The sequence below is a fragment of the Phoenix dactylifera genome, unplaced genomic scaffold, assembly GCF_009389715.1.
Source record: "Phoenix dactylifera cultivar Barhee BC4 unplaced genomic scaffold, palm_55x_up_171113_PBpolish2nd_filt_p 000452F, whole genome shotgun sequence".
Lineage (NCBI taxonomy): Eukaryota > Viridiplantae > Streptophyta > Magnoliopsida > Arecales > Arecaceae > Phoenix > Phoenix dactylifera.
The window spans coordinates 347,601-371,705 of record NW_024067883.1 but is presented as its reverse complement, the minus strand read 5'-3'; the positions used below and the strand labels follow the sequence as shown (position 1 = coordinate 371,705).

At 38.4% G+C, this 24,105-nt stretch overlaps 1 protein-coding gene across 3 annotated transcripts; it reads right to left on the bottom strand.

The window, feature by feature from the left end:
* Positions 1–2,160: 2,160 nt before the first annotated feature.
* LOC103696252 lies at positions 2,161–23,730 on the bottom strand. Of its 3 annotated transcripts, none has more exons than XM_008777801.3 (5): positions 23,216–23,730; positions 22,703–23,133; positions 9,694–9,804; positions 5,377–5,445; positions 2,459–2,644 (listed from the first exon to the last, which is right to left on the bottom strand). In XM_008777801.3, the coding sequence occupies exons 1-4, from the start codon at positions 23,442–23,444 to the stop codon at positions 5,401–5,403; spliced, it is 816 nt and encodes a 271-aa protein (XP_008776023.2). In that variant the 5' UTR covers positions 23,445–23,730; the 3' UTR covers positions 2,459–2,644; positions 5,377–5,400. The 3 variants fall into 3 exon arrangements, 2 of the variants coding, with proteins under 2 accessions (XP_008776022.2, XP_008776023.2); XR_003383286.2 differs by lacking the exon at positions 5,377–5,445 and adding an exon at positions 6,716–6,865 and having other exon boundaries at positions 2,523–2,644; XM_008777800.4 differs by lacking the exon at positions 5,377–5,445 and having other exon boundaries at positions 2,161–2,644; positions 23,216–23,727.
* Between the last annotated feature and the right edge of the window lie 375 nt (positions 23,731–24,105).

Sequence of the window (24,105 nt, the reverse complement as noted above, 5' to 3'; positions counted from 1 at the left end):
ATCGATCATTTTGGCTGAAGCTCGGTGTGGGGCCTACAAGGCTGTGGGAGAATCTTTGGGTCCACGAGACGGAAGGGTAAGATGGTCGGAGATCCACGTGGGCCTCCCTACTCTCTCTCTCTCTCTCTCTCTCTCTCTCTCTCTCTCTCTCTCTCTCCTGCGTGGTGTGAAGGGATTTCTCACGTCCGGCCCCACCAGATGGGCCCCGCCAAACACTTGCACCTCGCATCGACTAATGCTTCTCTTTCGGCTAAAATCATGGTTTGAAAGTCATGCAGCTTTTCATCATCATCCATCTAAAAAATTAAGATGGCTTTACATGTAACGAGTTTATAATACCCATAATATATAATTTATCGATGGCCAATACTTTTGTACATAAAAAAGAATCATTTGAGTATTACTCTATTATAATGGTAGTGGTGCTACTAGGTATATCGAGTTTATTGATAAAGTCACCTAATTTTGATCTTGCTTTCTTCCATCCTAGTTTACATTATAACAATATCTACACAATGACACTTAAATCTGTCTGGAGTTAGATTGGAAAAATATTTGCTGCTATTTTTCTGTTATAATAGGGATCAATAGTTTCAACTGTCTATACTATTGAAAAATAGGCTCAAACATTTCTAGGTTTTTCATCGTAGAAGTAAAAAGGAAAAAAAAAAATTCTCCGATAACTTCTCCGTGCAAATTTGTTTCTCAAAAACTTGTCTGTAGGAATTTCCTTTGCATCGAAACAATTAATCCGAACGAAGATGATGGATTCATTAGCTTTTTTCACCGCTTGGAAGTCCATAGTAAAATGGCCCATTTGACGAGATCAAAGATGGAAAAAACCATGAGCCTAGAAAGTTTTTGAGAGGTAATGGTAATGTAAACCAATTCCACGTTAACTTTATTATTCAAGATGGAAAAAAATGAGTTATCTACGAGCGATCCATCAAGTTTTTAATCGGTTTATTAACCCTGCTTAATTGTCACATCGAGCAGGTAGCAACATATACCTTTGGGTGCACTCATTGACCCGGACCATGATTTAATGAGGGGGGTGGGCATTTCAATTGGATTTGGAAGTCCATGGTTGGCCTACAAACTGGCCAACCCAACTTGTCCTTTGGGGTTCTCAGGATGCTTGGCTTGTTAAATGAGAAATGCCCTGTGCCTTCTAGTCTGCAATATGCCTTATGCCTGTGTCTTTATTTCTTGACAAAGATTAATTGCCTCTTAATAATGGCAAGCATTTCATGCTTCTGGTTTGCCTATTTCCATTCAATATCAACTAGCACTTGCTCTCAGTTTTATATTTACAGTTTTCAACTGAAAGGTTTCGTCATCCAGAATTACAGGAGGCATACTCCATGTTCCAAAGGCATGCCTCAAAGTTGCCCCACTTGGAGATCAAAAACATGTTGAATATTAATCAGCGATTGAGGGTGTATATTGAGCTTCACACCAATCATGCACTAGATAGATCTGATATACATATACAAGATAAAAAAATTCAAATAATATCTTTTGGCTAGTCATTTATTAAGATCCTAAATTCTTAAAAATAGTATCAAAATAAGCCTAGCCATAACTGATATAGACTATAGGAAACTATAGGAGGGGCCTATTAAAGATGACCACAAGCTAATTGTGGTTTTTATGATCAATGTCAAATTTGAACCCTTAAATTAGTAAAAATGCTGGGGCTTAAAACAGAGAAGCATGTGAAAATCTATGCAGGCATATAGTCCGTTCCGCATTGGTTATTTACCACAAAACAGGGAAACAACATCTATGAAAATAGCTGTAAGACTGTACATATCTGACCCTCATTAAAATCTAGATTGGCGCAAGTCTCATGAGCCATGATGAACAGACAATGCCTGAATAGTGCGGAAAAGACTGTCCGTAGGTTGTCCAAAAATTACTCAAATTGCCCATCAGTTTTACTGCAAGCAATGGCTTATCCAAAAGCTTTATGTCATGAGGAACAATGACAGCTCATTCAAAAGTCAAGAATTTGCCATGTAGGACAAACAGCTCCCACGCTTATCCCTGAAGAATCACCAACCGGCTCTCAGTTTCTCACCAAGTGAGATTTATCCAAAATAAATTGGTCAAATAGATACAAGACCGGCAACAATGCTTGTCACGGATGCATCCACATCAGTAATTCAGATGTCTTCTTCCATGGATGCTCATTCGAGCTCAGAAGTGGCACAAATTAATCTAGAGTGAATGTTGTACATTGTTCAAGATGCTTATTCCAGCTTTAGAGCATCCAATGCTCAGTGGCATTTTCTTTTCCAAAATATTCTTTCAATTTAGATCAAACTGGAACAGTGTTTACAGCCTTATTTCTTTATAACACCTCCATCATTACACTGCTTTCAATGTTACATCAAACAAAAATGGCTTGTCGAGGTCTTTAGAGAAGGAAAAGTGCAGGTGAGTTTAACTAGGCTTCGACATTGTCTCCTCCAGCATGTCTTCCTGACTGTATTTCCAGCTCTTTTGCTTCTTCCTTCTCTAGAGCTGAACTACTTGTTCCAATGCTACCTTGCTCTGACAAAGAGTCCCGCTTGCTATCTAATGCTCTCCCAGCTTTCCCAATTGCAAGGATTAACTCAAGTTGCTTTTGTTGTTGTTCCTACAGAAAGTGCTCAAAAAGGAAAAATGTTAAGAACGTAAAAACATAGCACCTCATCAGCGTATAGAAGAATTAACTTCAAGCATAGAAGATTGAGAGGTATTCAAGCTAAAGTTTTAAGTTTATATTCTAGTGTAAATTACAATAACTTTACCTATCATATGTTGAAATGCAAGAATTGAATTAAGCCAAAGAAACAACTTCATAAACTGCACACTAAGATAGTGATGTGACATAGACCCTCAAAAGTTCATTTTAATTGATAGTTGCAAACATGATGTGTCATGTGATGTTTATAATAATGTTTATCAATATATAAAAGATTGTGCCAAGTAGCACAAGTTGGATCTAATAGAGGAGGTATGGTCCGACATTTTTTCCAGTGGTGTATTCCAAATGTAATAAAATAGTAGAGATAAGGAACTAGAATCTTGAAAATGATTTTATTATGTTATAAGTATTTAGGCAACCTGTCGTTAATGACAGATTTTATTGCCAACTATAACCACAACTATCAAGCCTTGTTGAAATTATATAGAGTTAGCAAAATGAATCCTCCTCCACTGTTCTGTCCAATTAAAGCTACGTCTTCATCTCAAACTTTTTGAAATGCTCCCATGAATTCTATGCTATCTTAGATTTTCTCTTTCCTGGCCTTTAAACTCAAACATGACCTCCACGCATTCATTGCATTTACGTTCATGAAGCTCCATAAATTCATTATTTAACACAGATGTGCCATAAGTTTATTGCACACATCCATAACAATTTACTTGGCTGTCCAACACTTTGTTCTCAGTTAGCAAATATTTATGTATTTTCTCTTCTCTGATCATTCCTCATTTTAGTCTTCCCAATTTTACCACAGATATCTCAGCATCCTTCTCTTTGTCATACTTATTTATGTTATTGGACCCTCTTTATCACCCACCATTACATAACATACAAGCATGAGATTTGACTATTGTCTCTTAAAATTCTCTTTAAAATCTTAAAGGGATGTTTCAACCAAATATTGCCCAAGAACATCTCTCCATTTCATCCACCTAGCTATAATTTACCTCAGTCTATTTATTGAATCATCTCTTCATCATTCTATTACATACATTTCTTCATTCTTCTCTTACATAATACAAGATTTGTTTTTTTGCCTTTTGTGTGTATGTGAGAGTGCGTACAGGTGTGTGTGTGTTGTGGTGAGAGGGGGGATATGAGGGATTTACAAGGCCATTAGGCTGAAGAGATGATTGTAAGCTACAAATGAGAGTGAAAATTTTGGAACATTGGCAGAAAGCCATGCCACACCTGCCTTTCTATGTGATTCTCAAACAGTTGGCACCACACTTGCGCCCTCTATGACTCCTTGTGCATTTGTGCCACCCCCAGGATTTGAACCTTGGACCTCCACCAAAGAGAAAATGGTACTGACCACAGGGCTATGTTCAAGTCGGTACAGTTGGATGTTTACATTCCCCAAGAAAAATTCTTTTGTCCTCTACCTTTGGAATGTCGGTTTCTAATTGGAAGCAAGTGTAGCTCAAGGTAGTAATATTACACTTGAAATAAAGGTTTATAGGCATTCTTGTCCTCTTTGGTGAGATGTCCCAGTTGGCTTATAACCCATCTATTGCATTGTTACACAAAAATAAGAAAATAATTGCATTATTCTATCTCACCTCCTCATATCACATATTAAGGAATATTTTCCCACAAGGGAACGGGCTGCCCTAAATGATGCAATCAACAGAGGTTCTACTAAGGAGCTACTAACCTAGCTGCACATGAGATAAAAATATATTAGCATAACAAAATATTCACCAATAAGGTCAACCTAGAATAGCTCAATCCATGTAAAAGCATCAATAAAATCACTCAGCTAGCAGAAAGGTATGCCAAAGTAGAGGGAGACAAGCAATGCTTGTTGTACCCTTGCAACATCTCATGGGTAATTGGGCATATGATAACAAGTAAAGGTGGCAACGAGTTGGGTTCAAGTCAGGTTGAGTCAGTTTGAGATATAGGTATTAGGGAAAACCTATCAACAAGAACCCAACCCATTTATTAAATGAGTCAGAAATCCAAAATCGAACCCAACCTGTTTATGGCATAAGTAACCTGAATCAACCCACATAACCCATTTAATAAATATTTTGGATCGGGTCAAGCAAGTTAAATGGGTTTCAAATAAGTTAAATAGGTCAAACAAGTCTCCAATGAGTCAGAATGTAATTGCGTCAACCTGATCTGGTTTAACTGGGTCAGAACAGGCTCTACAGGTTAGGACTCTAAACTTAAACCCAACCCATTTAACAAATGGGTTAAGCAGTGTCAACCTGTTTAGAACCTGGACCTATTTATGCCAAACCCAAACCCACTTATCTTGGGTTGTGTTGACAGGTGAAGTCATAAATTGCCACCCTTAGTAACAGCTTATTGTGCTTCAGTGCAAAGTGGACCATGACTGAGGACTTCAACTAACCTTGAACTGAATGTTTGATAAGAAAGTAGCTTCAAATTTCTTGTTCCTAACTGGATAACTAGAGCACCTAAATGAATACCTCAACACAGGAACAACCAAACTAGTATATCAGGTGGTTCAAAGGATAGAAAACTAGAAAGGAAAATGTATATATTATCATTGGACTCTTAACATTGAGGCACTCTGGTATTCTGCACTGAAAAAAATAGATTATTTCTTCCAAGCAAAAGCCTTGGAAGGCAAATGATAATACCTGTTATAAGTATCTTGGTTCATGTCAGACTCTCAGCAGCCAAACTGTTTTTGTATATTTAAGTCCTGCCTGCATACATGTCCAAAGTAACAAATAGACCAGAATCAAAACATGTTCACTTCGAGTGTTCAACAATGCAATGAAAGGAAATGGCTTGGGGTACTTTGACACCCTAAGTTGGTTGTCAGAAGAGATACAATGTTTCAATATCCTTAATTTGAAAGAAGCCGGAATGAAGTCAAATGTAACAGCAGGAGGACAAGGTAGTCAAGAAGATGAAGGATCAAAACACAGCCAAGCAAAGGATAGAATTCCGGAAGGCTAGGGGAGGGAGAAGTTGGGTTTCAATGGAATATCTAGTTAGAGATCCTATCCATGCAGCGGTACAAAACTAAAAGAGTGGGTTTTACAACAGAGCTCACTCAAGTGAGCCATGTGACAGTTAAGCATGTGGATGCCGTCCAACCTCCATATCATACAACAAACCTCTCTAGCTAATGGCAGGTGCATCTCAAACAAGTTAAAAGGGAAACAAAGAAAAAAGACAAAAAGCCAATGTCATTACATGTCAGTTGCCTAATCCTAATCCAGACCAAATACTGATGCTTGCTTTACTTTCCCACCTTCCAACCTATGTGGGAGGAATTCTACCTAAAATTCTAGCATAGTTCTCTGCATCATCAACTCAATTTACACCATCTTAAACAAGTCATAACACCTAGTCAATGGAATAAAACTAGTGTTGTTTGGTGTCTATCTTCTCCATAACTCAAACAAGCAAGGTTTTTCCAAGATTATGAAAGGTGCAAACCCATGAAAAAAATTATATCAAAACAATTTTACACAAATGGAAGGCCATACAAGTTTTTTCATTGTCTCTTCAGTATAAATAAAATGTTGAAATTTATTTTAATTTTTTGGCTACTTTGATGGTTTAGTCCTTAATGACATTTAATTATAGCAAATTCCACATACTATAGTAAAAATTCTGTTTAAAGAATGAAACTCTTCCTCTGGAGAACAGTCACTTTAACCATTTAACAGAGATGCCATTAGCTTGATTTTGAGTCTGACTGTCTTCTCTGTGGTATCCCCGTTGAGGCCATATCAGAGAAAGGAGTAAATCTGATTGTTGTTGTAAAAGAAAGGTGGGACTACTCAATATTATATATATATGTGTGTGTGTGTGTGTGTGTGTGTGTGTGTGTGTGTGTGTATTTGTTTAATTACCCTTTATCCAGAAACTAAAAGAAAGAAAAAGAGCGTGCATTGTCTTTTTAAATTTTATTCATATAGTCACTCACTAGAAGAGATCTACATAGGGCAGCAAAAAATTCACCATCATAGCCATGCCAAGGTGCCAAATAGTTGTTCTGTATTACTCAACATATCTGACAGAAGTCTTCATGATAATTCATTGCTCTTGATGTTTTTCACTCTACACCAATAAACCACTTGTGCTTTGTCCATATGCTAAATGGTAAATTGCCTGTAGAAATTAAATGATGACTTTGATCATTCAATGATAACCATAATACATATATTATTTTAAGACCTTGTTGGCATTTTAGCGTTGTCAAGCAGCAAAAGTCAAAAGCGAGTCTTGCTTTTTAGGTAAGGTATTCGTGTTCTCTATCTTGTTACATATAGCACAAATCAATGCAGTTCAACTTAGTTTAAACCAAGTTGTCCAAGAGAACATAACAAAGAGTGGCGAAAGGCAGGACTACACACAATTTTTTTTGGAAATCAGAAAAACTATTAATAACCTCTTTGTTTTTTCTTAAGATTTCTGATAATATATCTTCCTAGAATTATGATCTAAGCAAGACAAACCTACTTATAGGACTGTAGATGACACATACTTGGGCAACTTGGTAGCATTTAAAAAAGAAGAAATGGTAAAGGTTAGCAATAATGACTAGTGATTTATCATCTTGTATATATACTGCATTGAATCAATTCTTAATAGCTTCTTCACATACAGGGAATGTACATAAGAACCAACTGGATGGGACCACTGTTACAAAACATACAAAAAAACATATGAAAAAGGATGAAGTGCCTGAGTATAGATATCTTTATTGTCTTCTATGATTGAGTAAACACATACAATTACCCCTGTGGTAATGTTGACAATAGGTCAACAAATAAGCGCAATGAATATGTAAACAAATATCTCCTGTGCTATAGATATACTAACATGGACATTCACAGATGCTGTAAAGGGACATCAAATTAAGTCTCACCTTATAACTAAACTTTCTTTGCAATAAATCCACTCTGCTTCATACCACTTAGTATCTTAAAAAAGACATCTGTACAATTAGAGTGCACCTATCAAGCAGGATGCACATTATCGTCTCCTAAGAAAGGTTAATCGTGCTGTCTCAACAAATAAGCCAAAAATGATTCCACAGTTTACAATGTTGACATATTTCCCTTGGTAGATTTTTACCATATAAATTCTCCTAGCTTTGAATTTATAAAAGGATCTTTTTATTTATTTATCCTGTGAAAATCAGATCTTAGTTGCTGAATGTGAGAGCAGATGCAGGAGTTGCTGCGAAGGGACATCAAATTAAGTGCCTCACCTTATAACCAAACAACATTTTGAACAAAATCCACTCTCCTTCATACCTCGTAGTTAAGGCTGCAAATGGGTCGGGTTGAGCCGTGACCCGACCCGACCTGGCCCGCTTAAACCCGACTTGACCTATTTTGGAGGACCCCTGGGGTCGGGTTGAGTCCTAAAATTGGACCCGATCCATTTTTTGGGTCAGGTCTGAGTTTACTGAATTCAGACTCAACTAGACCTGACTCGATCTATTTGAAATTTGGATAATTTTAGCTTTTCAATCTTACAACCCGACCCAATCCGAATCTATGAACTTATTTGGGCCCGTGGGCTGCAGCCCGCAGGAGTGCAAACACAAATTTTGAAGCCATGGATGGGTTGACCCGAACCGCACCTGATTCGGACCCAAACCAGATGCGACCTGACCCGAATGACTTATTGGGTCAAAAATTGTAGCGGTGGACTCGAGCCGTACCGACCCGATAGAATCTTCTATTAGGTCCGATTTGGATCCACAATTAGGACTTAAATAAGAAACCAGGTTGGGTCGGGGTCACTCATGACCTGGCCTGATCCGACCCATTTGCACCCCTACTCATAGTATCGTAAAAAAACATATGTACAATTAGAGTGCACCTATCAAGCAGGATGCATATTATTGTCTCCTAAAAAAGGCCAACAGTGCCATCTTTGCAAATTAGCCAAAAATGATTCCGTAGTTTACAATTTTGTCATGTTTCCCTTGGTCGACTTTTACCATATAAATTCTCCTAGCTTTGAATTTATAAATGGATCTCTTTCTTTCTTTATCCTAGTCTTAGTTGCTGAAAATGAGACCAGATGCAGGAGTGGATTTGGTTGCAGATATGGGGAAACTGGTCTCTCAAAAAAATCAAAATTTGGAAACATCCTAAGAAGCCTGTGGATGAGTATCGGAAGTGGTATGCCACCCCAAGCAGAACCCAGGTTCAAAGAATCAAGTATAATGCAAAACTCTTGCTCCATTGAGAAACCTAAACAGGATAAAGCATGTTCAGTTGTGTTAACAAATTGCTAGTTGCAAGTTATTTAATTATTTTTTTCTTAAAACCTTGTTATATTATAAGGAAAAATGGTATGCAGATTTAACATGTTAACTGCTAAATCTAAGACTGACTATAAGAAACTCTGTACAGCATGCAGAAGACACCATTGAAAGCAGCTAGCACACATTCTTGTAAGCATTTATGTATAAAGTAGCCAGTCAAGCAAATACAACCCTTATGTAGTATCATTTATGTTGATAATATTGTCTTTCTTATAGGTTTATTTTAAGTTACTCCTAAAACACAAAATCACAAACAACCTGTATTATGTCAGCATAATCCTGTGGCAGCCCCACCAGTATTTCCTACATGATACTAAAAGCAGGCAACAATCATTAACAGGATATCATGAGTAGGAAGAATTTGCAATTGGAAGCACATTACCCTTTTGTTGAAAATTTAATATAGATCCACACCAACACTAGGTTTTCTTCTCACAGATTATTATTTGATAAGTTTTCAAAATAAAGGAGAGACTATACATCCACCAAATATAAGAATAAGTGAAAAAACAGTGTCATAATATTTAAAATATGTAAATGTATGAAAAGAACATAAGTTGGCAGGATGCAATGATACTACTTGAGATTGTATAAAATACTATGGAGATAAAGATACCAGGAAGAAAGGTGTGTGTGCTCAGGGAAGACTTACCTGCATTGCCAACAAGACCTTCTGGATTTCACCAAGCTCCCTTTCAAGAACAGCTTCTTGCACTGCTAGTGCTCGAGTAGCCTCAGAGTTCTTCTGTGCCAAAGTGGCATTCTGCATTCATCAATCATACTCCAACTGTGAGAATACATAAATCATATTACATTTAGTTTTACAGAAGTCTAACATTTACAGCAAGAATGCAGGATCCATGACATTCCTTCAATGACCACTTGCTACCTTGTTTATGCTTCTGAAAAATATTTTGTTATGAAACAATAGTGATGCCAAATGATATTAGAAATTGTAGAAGATAGTATGGTGAAGTTAAAGGCTTTAATTTATTGAAGTTCAGGTTTCATCTGTGCCTTAGAGATGAATGTAGCTCCCGATATCAAAATTTATTATCTTCCGCTTAAATCCAGATTCTGCAGCAGAATGTTGAAGGGTTGCCCCTTGGTTGCACAAGCTTAAAATATGATCATTAAGGTAGATCTCCTTACCCAGTAATCAGTCAAATAAGGTTCATGGAGGACCCCTCTCTTGCCTAAAGTTGGATTTGCTAGGAACTCAGCATCAATTTCTAGAGAATTGACATCAGGTTAATTGCTAGTAGAAACTTTGCTCAATTCTTCCATAAAGCCTTCTTAAGTTGGAGTTTTGCTCCACAACAAATTCCATATTAAATGGGAAAAGGCCAAAATGACAATGATGATTGAGGATGATAGTGTTATTTTGATGATTAACAAGCAATTATCTAGAGCATGCTATAAATTAAATTGATACTTCATTTATAAGTTCATTACTCTCAGTATATTTGTTTAATTGAAAATGGATAAATGGCCTTGTTCATTTGGATGAATCTAATCTTGAGAATGCAGCAAAGTGTGGTTTGAGTCGACCCACAGGTTGATTGGGTCGACCCCGGTACATCAAGAAGTCATCTGGCACGCTCCTGCAAAAATGGCACAAATGAACAGTGAGTTGGGTCGACCCAAGGTAAGCATGAGTCGACCCAACCTCCAAAGAACCTCAAAACACAACAGAAGAATGCTCTCTGGATTTACTGAGAGGGTCGACCCACACAGTGGTTGAGTCGACCCAAGCTTGAGTCGACCCAAACCCTGAGAGGGTCGACCCAAAGGCAAGACAGAAAGACAGACAGAAAATGGTTCTCTGGAATTACTGAGAGGGTCGACCCAAGAAGAAGTTGAGTCGACCCAAGTGAACTTTGAGTCGACCCAAAGAATGGTTGGGTCGACCCATGGGAAGGAAGGCTGAAATTGAGGTTTCTGTGGTTTCTGAGAGGGTCGACCCAAGGAATGTTTGAGTCGACCCAAGGCAAAGTTGGGTCGACCCAAGGACAGGTTGAGCCGACCCAAACACGGGCTGAACAGTAACGGCTAGTTCTGCAGATGTACTTTTTGTCCTTCCCAAGGTGAGTAACGGCTAGTTTTTCAAATCTGACCATTGGGGCTTGTCCAAGGAAGGTTGGAAACTATTTAAAGGGGCACTATTCATCAGAGAGGAGAACTTTTGAGAGGGATATCAAAGAATACACAAGAAAACAAAAGAGCCCTAATCTCCTTCATCAAGAGCTTCATTCAAGAATCAAGGAAAGGGATTGAGCAGATTCAAAGAGGCATCAAGAGCTCCATCCTCCCTTGAAGAGTGAAGCATCCTTGACAAAGAAGAGCAAAGCGACTTCAAAGCGACTTCAAAGCGATAAATACTTTCTAACTCTTCTTTGTAGTTCATATTGTTTTATATGTTCATTTAGGAGTTTGAATCTTTTCTTTTTATTTGTTAAACACTTTGTAAAGGTTCGTTGGTGAGCCTGCAAAACCAACAAAGGTTTTTGGTGAACCCGGAAAACCAAGTGTATAGGTTCGTTGGTGAGCCCGCAAAACCAACAAAGGTTTTTGGTGAACCCGGAAAACCAAGTGTATAGGTTCGTTGGTGAGCCCGCAAAACCAACAAAGGTTTTTGGATTGTGACCCCGGAAAACAATCCAACTGTAATCTGCGAGATTATAGTGAATTCCCAAGGGGACGCTTGGGGAGTGGACGTAGGTGCTAAGGAGAGCACCGAACCACTATATATTGTTGTATTTGCGTTGTGTTTGTGCTTTCATTTTCTCTTGCATTATCTTCTATTCTTGCATTAGTTTAACTCACTCAAATAATCTAAGTAAGCATCCACCGCACTTAATTACGAAAGTTTTTAAAAGCACCAAAATTAGAAGAAACCAATTCACCCCCCCCTCTTGGATTGTCACCTTGGGCAACAAGTGGTATCAGAGCTAGGTGCTCTAATAGTGCTCATTGATCTAACAATCAAGAGTTAAAGACCATGACAACCCAAGTAGGATGCTCTATGAGTGAGGGGCAATCCACAAATAGACCACCTCTATTTAATGGCACAAACTACACATATTGGAAAGCTAGGATGAGGATATTCATTCAAGCTTCGGACTATGAACTTTGGCAAATCATAACTAGAGGACCTCACACACCCACACTCAATATAGAGGGCACTATCATACCCAAACCAGAAATGGATTGGAATGAAAATGATAGAAGACTAGCACAGTTAAATGCAAAAGCTATAAATATACTTTATTGCTCTTTAGATGTAAATGAATTTAATAGAATATCCACTTGCACCACTGCCAAAGAAATTTGGGATAGACTTGAGGTCACACATGAAGGGACCAATCAAGTTAAGGAGTCAAAGATAAACATATTAGTACATAAGTATGAATTGTTTAAAATGGATTCTACCGAGTCCATAACTGATATGTTTACTCGTTTTACTGATATTATAAATGGGCTTAAAAGTTTAGGAAAATCTTATTCTAATTCTGATTTGGTGCGAAAAATTCTCAGGTCTCTACCAAAGAATTGGGAGGCCAAGGTAACCGCCATACAAGAAGCGAAGGACCTCAACACACTGCAGTTAGAGGAGCTTCTAGGATCACTCATGACCCATGAGTTGACAATGAGGCAAAATTCAGAAGATGAGGTCAAGAGAAGAAAGCCTATTGCCCTAAAGACTACCACCCCTAGACAACAAACTGAATCGGAAGATTCAGATGATGATGAAGATATTGATGAAGAAGGGATGGCAGTGCTTGGGAGGAAATTCAGAAAATTCATGAGAGGTAAGAATAGATTCCATAAAAAGAAGCCCTTCCCTAAAGGTAACTCAAGCAAAGAAAAGGGTAAGGACAAAGAAAAGGAGAAAGAAACTCCCATTTGCTATGAGTGTAACAAACCCGGGCATTATAAGATAGATTGCCCAGACTTGAAGTGGATGGCAAGAAAGTTGAAAAAGAAGAATTTTATGGCCGATTGGAGTGAGAGTGAGGAATCAAGTTCGGAGGACGAAGATCATCAAGACACGGCCCAAATATGTCATATGGCCAATGACGATGAGGTAGATTCTGAACTTGACTGTGATTTTACTATTGATGAATTACATGATGCATTTTTAGAACTCATGGAAGAACATAAGAAAGTAATTAATAAAAATAAAGCTCTAAAAGAAGAAAATCAATCTCTCATTAAAGATAAGATAAAACTGTCTCATAACTATGAAGCATTAAGTAGGAAACTTGAAAATGAAACCAAGAATCTAATTGCTGAAAATATTAAGTTAAAAGAAGATGCTGAAAAATATAAATCCTTGGTAGATAAATTTACTCTTAGTTCTACCAAATTAAATATGATTCTTGATAGTCAAAGAGCTGTATATGATAAGGCTGGTTTAGGTTATAGAACAAATAGGAAACAAAAATTCTTAAAGAATATTTTTGTAAAAGCTAAAAATGAAAATGTTACTTGTTATTGTTGCAATAAGATAGGACATAGAGCATATGAATGTAACTTTAGAAAGTCTAGTCAAAACAAATCAAGTAATAATCAAAAGATAAAATTCAAGAAAGTTTGGGTTCCAAAAGGAACATGGAGTACTAACCCTAAAGGACCCAACTTAGTTTGGGTACCTAAAGTTTCTTCTTGATTTTGATTGCAGGTGTGTCTTGCAGCTGATAAAATGGAAAAACGATGGTATCTAGATAGCAGCTGTTCAAGACACATGACCGGTGACGAAGATCAATTTGTCACCTTATAACCAAAGAAAGGTGGAGTAGTAACCTATGGAGACAATGGTAAAGGGAATTATCGAATTTGAAAAGTTGAATATTGATGACGTGCCAAATCAAGATAAGGGAGATGATTGCGTGCCACCACAACCCCAAGACGTGCCAAAAGAATGGAGGTATGCACATGGACATCCTAAAGACTTAATTATTGGTGATCCATCTCAAGGGGTAAGAACTCGATCATCTCTTAGAAATTTAAATGATTATCTTGCTTTCGTTTCACAATTAGAACCTAAGACTTATGAAGAGGCTGAAAAAGATACTAACTGGATAAATGCCATGCAAGAGGAATTAAATCAATTCAAAAGAAGTAATGTATGGACATTAACTGAAAGACCAAAGCATAATTCAGTAATTGGAACAAAATGGGTATTTAGAAATAAATTAGATGAAAATGGAGTAGTTATAAGAAATAAGGCCAGACTTGTAGCTAAGGGATACAATCAAGAAGAAGGAATAGATTATGATGAGACATTTGCTCCTGTAGCTAGATTAGAGGCTATTAGATTACTTCTAGCATTTGCATGTTTTATGGACTTCACATTATATCAAATGGATGTGAAGAGTGCTTTCTTAAACGGTATTATTGAGGAAGAAGTATATATAGAACAACCTCCGGGATTTGAAAATCATGAATTGCCAAATCATGTGTTTAAACTGCATAAGGCATTATATGGATTAAAGCAAGCACCTAGGGCTTGGTATGATCGACTAAGTAAATTTCTGCTTGAAAATGATTTTTGTAGAGGAAATGTAGATAAAACGTTATTTCTCAAAAGAAAGGACAAAAATCTATTAGTGGTACAAATATATGTAGATGACATAATCTTTGGTGCCACCAATGATACTCTATGCAAAGATTTCGCTGATTTAATGCATGGAGAATTTGAGATGAGTTTGATGGGAGAACTAAGCTTCTTTTTAGGATTACAAATCAAACAAACCAAAGAAGGCATTTTCATTCATCAAACTAAGTATACAAAGGAAATACTGAAGAAGTTTGGGAATGAAAATCATAAGAAAATTGGCACTCCAATGAATCCTACTAGTAAGCTAGACAAAGATGAAAAAGGGAAGAGTGTTAATATTAAGCTCTATAGAGGACTAATTGGATCCTTGCTCTATCTTACTGCTAGTAGACCCGACATTGTATTTAGTGTAGGGATATGTGCTAGATACCAATCGGATCCTAAGGAGTCACATTTAAGTGCTGTTAAGAGAATCCTTAGATATTTAAGAGGAACTACCACCATTGGATTATGGTACTCGAGAGACTCCTGTCTAGATTTGCTTGCATACTCAGATGCAGATTTTGCCGGATGCAAATTAGATAGAAAGAGCACAAGTGGCACATGTCAATTCTTAGGAAATAACTTAGTATCATGGTTTAGTAAAAAGCAGAACTCAGTGGCACTGTCCACAGCTGAAGCTGAATACATAGCTGCTGGTAGTTGTTGTGCTCAAGTATTATGGCTCAAGCAACAACTAGAGGACTATGGAGTTAAACTAGATAATATTCCTATTAAGTGTGATAATACCAGTGCTATTAATCTTACTAAAAATCCAGTTCAGCACTCTAAAGCCAAACACATAGAAATAAGGTACCATTTTATTAGGGATCATGTGCAAAATGGAAATGTATGTATTGAGCATATATGCACGGAAAAACAATTAGCCGACATATTTACAAAACCATTGAGTGAAGATAGATTCTGCATGCTAAGGAGGGAATTAGGCATATGTGATCCTTTTATTGAATAAATATAAAAAGGGAGCTAGTAGTCTCATGATACATTCCTCTAACTTCAAAAATCCCATGAAACATGAGTCAAATTTGTTATCTATAGATTTCTTACTCATATATCAATGTCCCATAAAGAGTTTATAAGGATTGAAAGTAAGAAAAACTTTTTAGAAGCAACAAGGAAGAGAAAACAAAATTTCTGCACTTGGGTCGACCCAACCCAGAACATGGGTCGACCCAACGTTGAGTCGACCCAAGAAAATCCTTGAGTCGACCCAACGTCGGGACCCCACTGTTAAAAGGGGGCCCGAGAGCACATCTAGGGCACTGTTTGCCCTTTGTCTTCTTCCGAAAAGCCTAGTCCCCACTCTCCAATCTCCACTAAACTCCTCCAAACAGTAGATTTCCTCAAAATCTTGGAGAAATGGGACCCAAACGAGCCGTAGCCAAGAGATCCGGAAGAGTGACCCGGGTCCAACAAGAGGAAAGGCACCCTACCGAGCCTTCTCCCGTGTCTCCACGACGTGAGGCACGTGCGGAGGTCCCTCCTCCTCCTTCCCCCTCAGTGATTCTTGCAAGATTTGCGGGGAGGCCGGTTACTACGGGGAGAAGGATCCATTCCGAGTTTTTCAATCAAGAAGGGTTTCGGATTTGGGAATGGATCCAAAGGCAAGGTTGGGAGTATCTTTGCTCCCTAGATGTGGTCATCTACCCCGGGTTGGTACAAGAGTTTTATGCCTTCCTCAAGACTGGTATGGGAGGGCTTGTGTCGGAAGTTCGAGGGGTTCGGATCCGTGTATCCGAGGAGAGCTTGAGTGAGCTACTACACCTACCCTGCATAGGAGCCACTCCGGAGAGGCCAGAAGACAAAATGAGAGCTCTACAATTGATCATGGAAAATGAGAACTTCGATTTTTCTCAGAAGGTAATAGCTAGTTCTCTTTCCGCTGAGATGAGGTTATTGCTCAATATGATAAATAGGATTTTATTTCTGAAGACCGGGAGATTTGATCTCATCTCAGAGCGAGATCTAGCAGTTATGGAGTGTATGATTCGGGGGACTCCTCTAAATCTTCCGGCTATGATAGTGAGGCAGATGAGGAAGGTGATGTGCAGCAACAGGGTATCACTACCTTATGGTATGATACTTACATTGATCTTCCGTCAGCATGGTTTACCTCTCGAGGAGGAGGCATCTAAGAGTCTGCATCACACGGACACGTACACTGCACGGACACTCATACGTATGGGATATGCGAAAGTGAACGGGCAGTGGATTCACACCGGTGCAGGCATTCAGGGTGAGGCACCAGAGGGAGAGGCACCAGAGGATGAGGATGAGGAGCCTATGGATCATCCTACTGCACCCTCAGAGGCTGGACCATCGTCATCCGCTCCTCCGACAGATACGGATGACAGAGCTCATGTCAGCTCAGGCGAGGACTATTACTGACGGGCTCACGAGCCGATTGGACGCCCGGTTGGATGTCATGTCTGCTGATATCAGTGATCTGAGGCAGCAGATTGGAGCACTCCGGAGAGAGAGAGAGACACATGGACCATCTGTGCCACAGGCTGCTGAGTCAGAGATATCGGCACAGAGTCATCCAGCTCGTCGTGCTCCACGCCAGACACAGTCTCACCAGGCTCGACCTCCCCTCGCCACGTATGCTAGGAGGATGAGGACTAGATCCCAGCCATTAGATTCCCCCTAGGCTGATCTTAGCATCTATGTTTAGAGCCTAGGCTAAATATCTAGTTCTCATATGTATTTTGCTTTTATGATATGTATCTTTAAATCTTGATTAAGGAACATTGTATCTGCTTTTGTTTTTGACATTCATGTATGAAAATGTTCCTATTTTGATCAATGAAATTTGAAGTTTGTTATTTATTGCATTCTTCCTCATATATATATTTTTTTTGATGATAACAAAAAGGGGGAGAAGAAAAGAAAGAGTATATCAATTTAAGAAAAGAAAGAGTATTTTATTGGAGAAGTAAAGATATGTATAACAAAAAGGGGAGAAGTAAAGATAGTGTTTAGAGTATGTAAAGAAAGTGAATAAAGAAAGAGTATTAATTTTGGGAGAAAAAGTGAATAAAGAAGTTATGTAAAGAAAAGAGAAATGAATGGGCAAACAAATTGAAAATCATATAAGAAAGTTTATACATCTAAGGGGGAGCAATTTGTAACAATGAAATTGATCAAATCAAAAATTTATATCACAATTCAGAATTTGTCACATATAAATTCAGAATTTGGCACGCACCTCTCGCACCCCGATACATAGCCTGAAACTCATATTATCTCAAATTTTTGAAGTTTCATCGCTAATGAATTATAAATGAAAGGGGGAGCAATTCAAAGAGTCAAATTGGCAACATTTAAATGATATAGGGGGAGATTTCACAAGTATATATGAAAAACTGATTTTAAAGACAAGTATCAATAGGCTTATACTCTTTATTTTGTAATCATCAAAAAGGGGGAGATTGAGGATGATAGTGTTATTTTGATGATTAACAAGCAATTATCTAGAGCATGCTATAAGTTAAATTGATACTTCATTTATAAGTTCATTACTCTCAGTATATTTGTTTAATTGAAAATGGATAAATGGCCTTGTTCATTTGGATGAATCTAACCTTGAGAATGCAGCAAAGTGTGGTTTGAGTCGACCCACAGGTTGATTGGGTCGACCCCGGTACATCAAGAAGTCATCTGACACGCTCCTGCAAAAATGGCACAAATGAACAGTGAGTTGGGTCGACCCAAGGTAAGCATGAGTCGACCCAACCTCCAAAGAACCTCAAAACACAACAGAAGAATGCTCTCTGGATTTACTGAGAAGGTCGACCCACACAGTGGTTGAGTCGACCCAAGCTTGAGTCGACCCAAACCCTGAGAGGGTCGACCCAAAGGCAAGACAGAAAGACAGACAGAAAATGGTTCTCTGGAATTACTGAGAGGGTCGACCCAAGAAGAAGTTGAGTCGACCCAAGTGAACTTTGAGTCGACCCAAAGAATGGTTGGGTCGACCCATGGGAAGGAAGGCTGAAATTGAGGTTTCTGTGATTTCTGAGAGGGTCGACCCAAGGAATGTTTGAGTCGACCCAAGGCAAAGTTGGGTCGACCCAAGGACAGGTTGAGCCGACCCAAACACGGGCTGAACAGTAACGGCTAGTTCTGCAGATGTACTTTTTGTCCTTCCCAAGGTGAGTAACGGCTAGTTTTTCAAATCTGACCATTGGGGCTTGTTCAAGGAAGGTTGGAAACTATTTAAAGGGGCACTATTCATCAGAGAGGAGAACTTTTGAGAGGGATATCAAAGAATACACAAGAAAACAAAAGAGCCCTAATCTCCTTCATCAAGAGCTTCATTCAAGAATCAAGGAAAGGGATTGAGCAGATTCAAAGAGGCATCAAGAGCTCCATCCTCCCTTGAAGAGTGAAGCATCCTTGACAAAGAAGAGCAAAGCGACTTCAAAGCGATAAATACTTTCTAACTCTTCTTTGTAGTTCATATTGTTTTATATGCTCATTTAGGAGTTTGAATCTTTTCTTTTTATTTGTTAAACACTTTGTAAAGGTTCGTTGGTGAGCCCGCAAAACCAACAAAGATTTTTGGTGAACCCGGAAAACCAAGTGTATAGGTTCGTTGGTGAGCCCGCAAAACCAACAAAGGTTTTTGGTGAACCCGGAAAACCAAGTGTATAGGTTCGTTGGTGAGCCCGCAAAACCAACAAAGGTTTTTGGATTGTGACCCCGGAAAACAATCCAACTGTAATCCGCGAGATTATAGTGAATTCCCAAGGGGACGCTTGGGGAGTGGACGTAGGTGCTAAGGAGAGCACCGAACCACTATATATTGTTGTGTTTGCGTTGTGTTTGTGCTTTCATTTCTCTTGCATTATCTTCTATTCTTGCATTAGTTTAACTCACTCAAATAATCTAAGTAAGCATCCACCGCACTTAATTACGAAAGTTTTTAAAAGCACCAAAATTAGAAGAAACCAATTCACCCCCCCCCCCCCTCTTGGATTGTCACCTTGGGCAACAATGATGTACCTCAAGTATTATGGGTTCTTTGTACATGAGGTAAAAGCAAAAGAAGTGTCTAATGACTTCACTGTTTTCTTTTCATTCTTGATTGACAAAAAAAAAAGCATCTACTTATCAGATTTTTCAGATGCAAAACACTCTACCCAGATGTTGTTCCCTCTATAGAAGCTCACTCCCACTCTACAAAATTTCATATGCTTCCTCCTTTACATTGCTGATCCAATTAGGTATTGCTAACAAGACACCATAGTGGTCAATTTTAACTCAATAATTTGTAACTACATACAGATTGTTGCCCTCTTAAAATAGACGATGAATAAAATTTGAAGAAACCAAACTTGAATGAGGTCATTATCTAATTACAGTAGTAGCTTAGTTTCTTTTTTCTCCTAAAGCAGCATTGGTCTTCCATGCCCCTAGCATTTTGCCATCACAGCCTAAAGTAATAGAGCATTTTGCCATACCAAGGTATGCAAGGATATTCAATAGGCATAAATCTTCTATATCACAAATATGCCCATCATAACCAATAGATTGTACATAATGCCTTACGAAGGCCATGGCCTCCTTAAATCCACATGCACCACTACTAAAACAAACAATATTCCAAAAAATCAAACAATGAAAATCTACTGGAATGAAGAGAAAGCAACCTCCAATCTTCTTCCTCAAGTACAAATCTCCAATTAATCAGCACAAAAAGAAGAATTAAAATGTAGATTAGAAAACTTGTAAGATTTAATTCCTGCCAAGATTTATCCAGGGAAACCAAGAATTAGTGCATTCAGCAGTTGTCCACATATGTTGATGTTCTAATTAGGTAAAAACAAAAACACTGATCAAAGATGGTGGTCAAAAGATTGCAAGCATAACTTATAACAAGTATTGACTTGTACACAAGGAGCTCTGATGGATAACAGATATTTACAGACACCTACAGAATTATGAATTGGTGGTAATAGCTAGCAGAGATGAACTTTTGAAATTAAAAGAAGCAAAAAGCGGAAAACTTGATGCAGCAAAGCAGAGGATGCCATAATCTCAAATCTATTTTATAGTGCATTTTAATTTAAATATTATACCACTATTGAGAATGATGCCCTTATCATTTTTGCAGGATCCAATATCCAATTAGGAATGTCGACAAAGTTTTATTACCTCTATTGACTTGAAATTTATTAATTACAAAGACCAAGACTTGTCCACATAAACATTTCCCATGTGATCTTTCTTTTTATAAAATTGTTCAAAAGAATATCTTAACATTATTGATAACTTAATAAGAATCATAAGAAATATTATCTAGTGCCCTAGTTCTTAAGTCATCTTTGTCTTTAAAGTCTCCTAAAACAACTAGGAAACCCTCATGACTGGACCAAGGTAATCAGAAGGTTAGAAATATTGCAATATAAGGGTATGTAGGTTACATATTGGCACAGTATGTGTCATGGTACGACCCCCATATCTACTCATGGTGTTTACTAGCATGTGGCAGTACGGCAATGGCATGGGACAATATGGTCAGTTATTCAAACCTTGCCTAGAAGAGACAAGGATAGATGGCAAACCAAATTGGTACATTACATACATCCTTGCAAAAGTAAGTATAAAACACTATACCCAAGCATTGGAGGAGCCAAAATTGATTAATTAATTGGAGTGGACATTTAGGCATGAAAAACCAAGAGAAACTAAGTCCATATGGTTAATGAAACTATCAACTAGATCATTGGAGCAAAGAGGATACCAAATGAGTGAAATAGAAGAATTATGATACCATCATAAGAATAAAATGGCCATGCAAAATTGCACCATCCATTGTGAAGTTAAATTTATTTGTGACACTATAAAGGTATGGAAAAGGCTGATGGAACAGATGTTAGATAATAATGACAATTATTTCATCATTTCAAAGAATTGGTTTCCTTTATTTCTGAATTGTTATCGATGAATGCTATTTTATTTGTTAGGCAAATAATAAATATTTAGGTAAATTGGTAAAATATATACATAGTTATAAAATTTAATCAACCTGAAGAAGCCAAAATATAGAGTACTAACAATCATGGTATGTTGTACCAGCATGAACCGGACGGTACGGAACGTACCTTACCGTATCAATTCGGTACCGGTACCTGAAACGGATAGCATACCAACATTTGGTATGCCAAACAAAACTCTATACCATACCGTACCGTACTGACACTGTGCTAGTGTGGCACCGGTACGGGGTCGGATACCGAAATGGCGAACCTTGTTGACAATAGTGATTTTCCTAGGCATGAAGAAAATATATTACTTGAAAAATAAATTGAATCATTTTTTCTATACTGATCTTACCACCCGATGCTAGGCATACTGTACCAATCCGATAAGGTACGAGTACAATACAGAGGCTCGATATGATACTATACACACATAGTACAATTGTTGTCTTGCCTCTAGCAGCATACCATGTATCGACAGAGGGGGTAAGTACAAACCCAATATATATGGTAAGCTACCATTATGGGGTCAAACAAGACAAAAAAAAAAAAAGTATTGGTTTAAATAACTAAAAAATGCATAATGGAGTTATGAGGACTTATAACTGACAACTGTGAAAATTGAATTTCCAATCACCATGGACCTGCATCAGGGATCAGCTTTGAGCCCAATCAATCTACACCTGTCACTGATGAACTCACCACTGATAACACAGTAGGTACCATGGCATATGCGGTTTGTAGATGATATCTTGTTAGATGACGAAAGAAGGATGAGGTTAAATGCTCAACAAGAATTAAGAAGAAATTCTTTGTAATAAGCATATACATAATCAACAGAACTAATAGAGTATAAAGAATTCATTAACCCAATAACTGTCAGGTGAAGCATTCTTGCTATATCAAAAGTGACAAACAGAACCAGCTGCAGTATTTTTGGGTACTAAATAAATGGAAAATTTGTAACACAACTTGCAAGAGCTATGGGATACAAAGTTAGAAGACTAAATATATCTACATATGATTCAGTAGACAGAGAAAACAAAAATTACTTCATTAATCGGTTCCTTCAAGGCCTTCCTCATGACTCTGAACCTAATCCCGAGCTTCTCAAGCTGCCTCGACAGCACTCGAACTATCTTCACTGAGCTCTGCAGGTCCTGCTCCACCTTCTCAACCCTTCGTACTAAATCAACATTCACCCCATTCTCATTCACCCTATACATCCGCCGCCACTGCCTCCAACGAACCACATTTCCAATCACCACAGCACCGACTAAGAGAAAATACTGGCACACAAAAAACCTGTTCCCCGATAAGACCTGGAATGGCTTGGCCGCTCCTGGGAGCGCCGAAGCAACAAGACAACCGATCGAATAGATGGCAGGCGGAACAATGCAGAGCACTTCAGCAACTGGAAGGAGCTCATCCAAGCTCAGCTGATCCGGCACATCTCTCCGTGGACTCTCATCAACACTCTCACCTAAAAAGATCGATTTTTTGACCCTTTTTTTTTCTCTACTGTTCCTTCATGAAAAAGAATTAAGCCAGGGTTTTCCTCTTACCTGATAACAAGGAACCAATTTTCCACCGAGACACCTTCCGGCAGGGGACGGCTCTCATCTGGACGAACACGAACCGCCTCGCCTGCGAGAAAAGACCTGGAGAAGGGGAAGAATTGGAGAAAGGACGGATTTTTACAAGATAACTCCGAGTGGGCGGCGGGTAAAACCGATCAGGACGTGGAATTGTTGATATATTTTGAGCAGAGGCAGCAGCAGTGGCGACTGACATCGGTTCTCCTCGGAATTCCGAGGCGCTGGGGGTGGATTCCGGTTCTATGTATCGCGGAAATTGGCAGAAGGGGTGGGCATGGGGTCGAGGCCCAGTTTCGATGGAAGCTGGGGCTAGGGTTTTGGAAGTTGGGAATGGGAGGGGAGTCGGAGACGGAGGTCACGAGGACGGGGAGAGGGACCAAGGCATGATGCGATGCTGCGCGAACGCGAGCGGGGCAAGCAAAGTAGGTAACAACGAAGGATGACTACCGTTGGCTTCTTACCCAGCGATGGGTCCGGTGGTGCCGTTCGGTTAATTAATAGTCAGACTAATTGGATGGACGGTTGTGATCTCATTAATTTTGATCATATTTTCTAAAAATAAATATAAAATAATATTTTAAATAAAAGATGACTCGCGGTGTAATAGCAAGGTTGGTCCATACTGGATATCATAATTTTAAAACATAAAAATAGCTTCTGATAATGCTGCATACATACGAGCCTCGCTATGTCTCGCAATCACAGGAGCCTTATATGTTATCTAATTAAACGTTGGTATGAAATATAAGAAATAAAATTGCTTATTGAAGTTTTTTTTTTACTTTCCAATAGAGCCATTACAATATGCAAAATCTAATAATTTCAGATCCATTCGGAGAGACCTATCCCTGAATCCA

Bases quoted from the DNA above. Each gene is read 5' to 3' on its own strand.
- LOC103696252 (XM_008777800.4), bottom strand. From the start codon at position 23,444: ATGTCAGTCGCCACTGCTGCTGCCTCTGCTCAAAATATATCAACAATT. The intron at 23,134-23,215 runs GTAAGAGGAAAA...CGATCTTTTTAG, and splicing joins AATTGGTTCCTTGTTATCAG to GTGAGAGTGTTGATGAGAGT. The intron at 9,805-22,702 runs GTAATTTTTGTT...TGATGAATGCAG, and splicing joins TGAAGGAACCGATTAATGAA to AATGCCACTTTGGCACAGAA.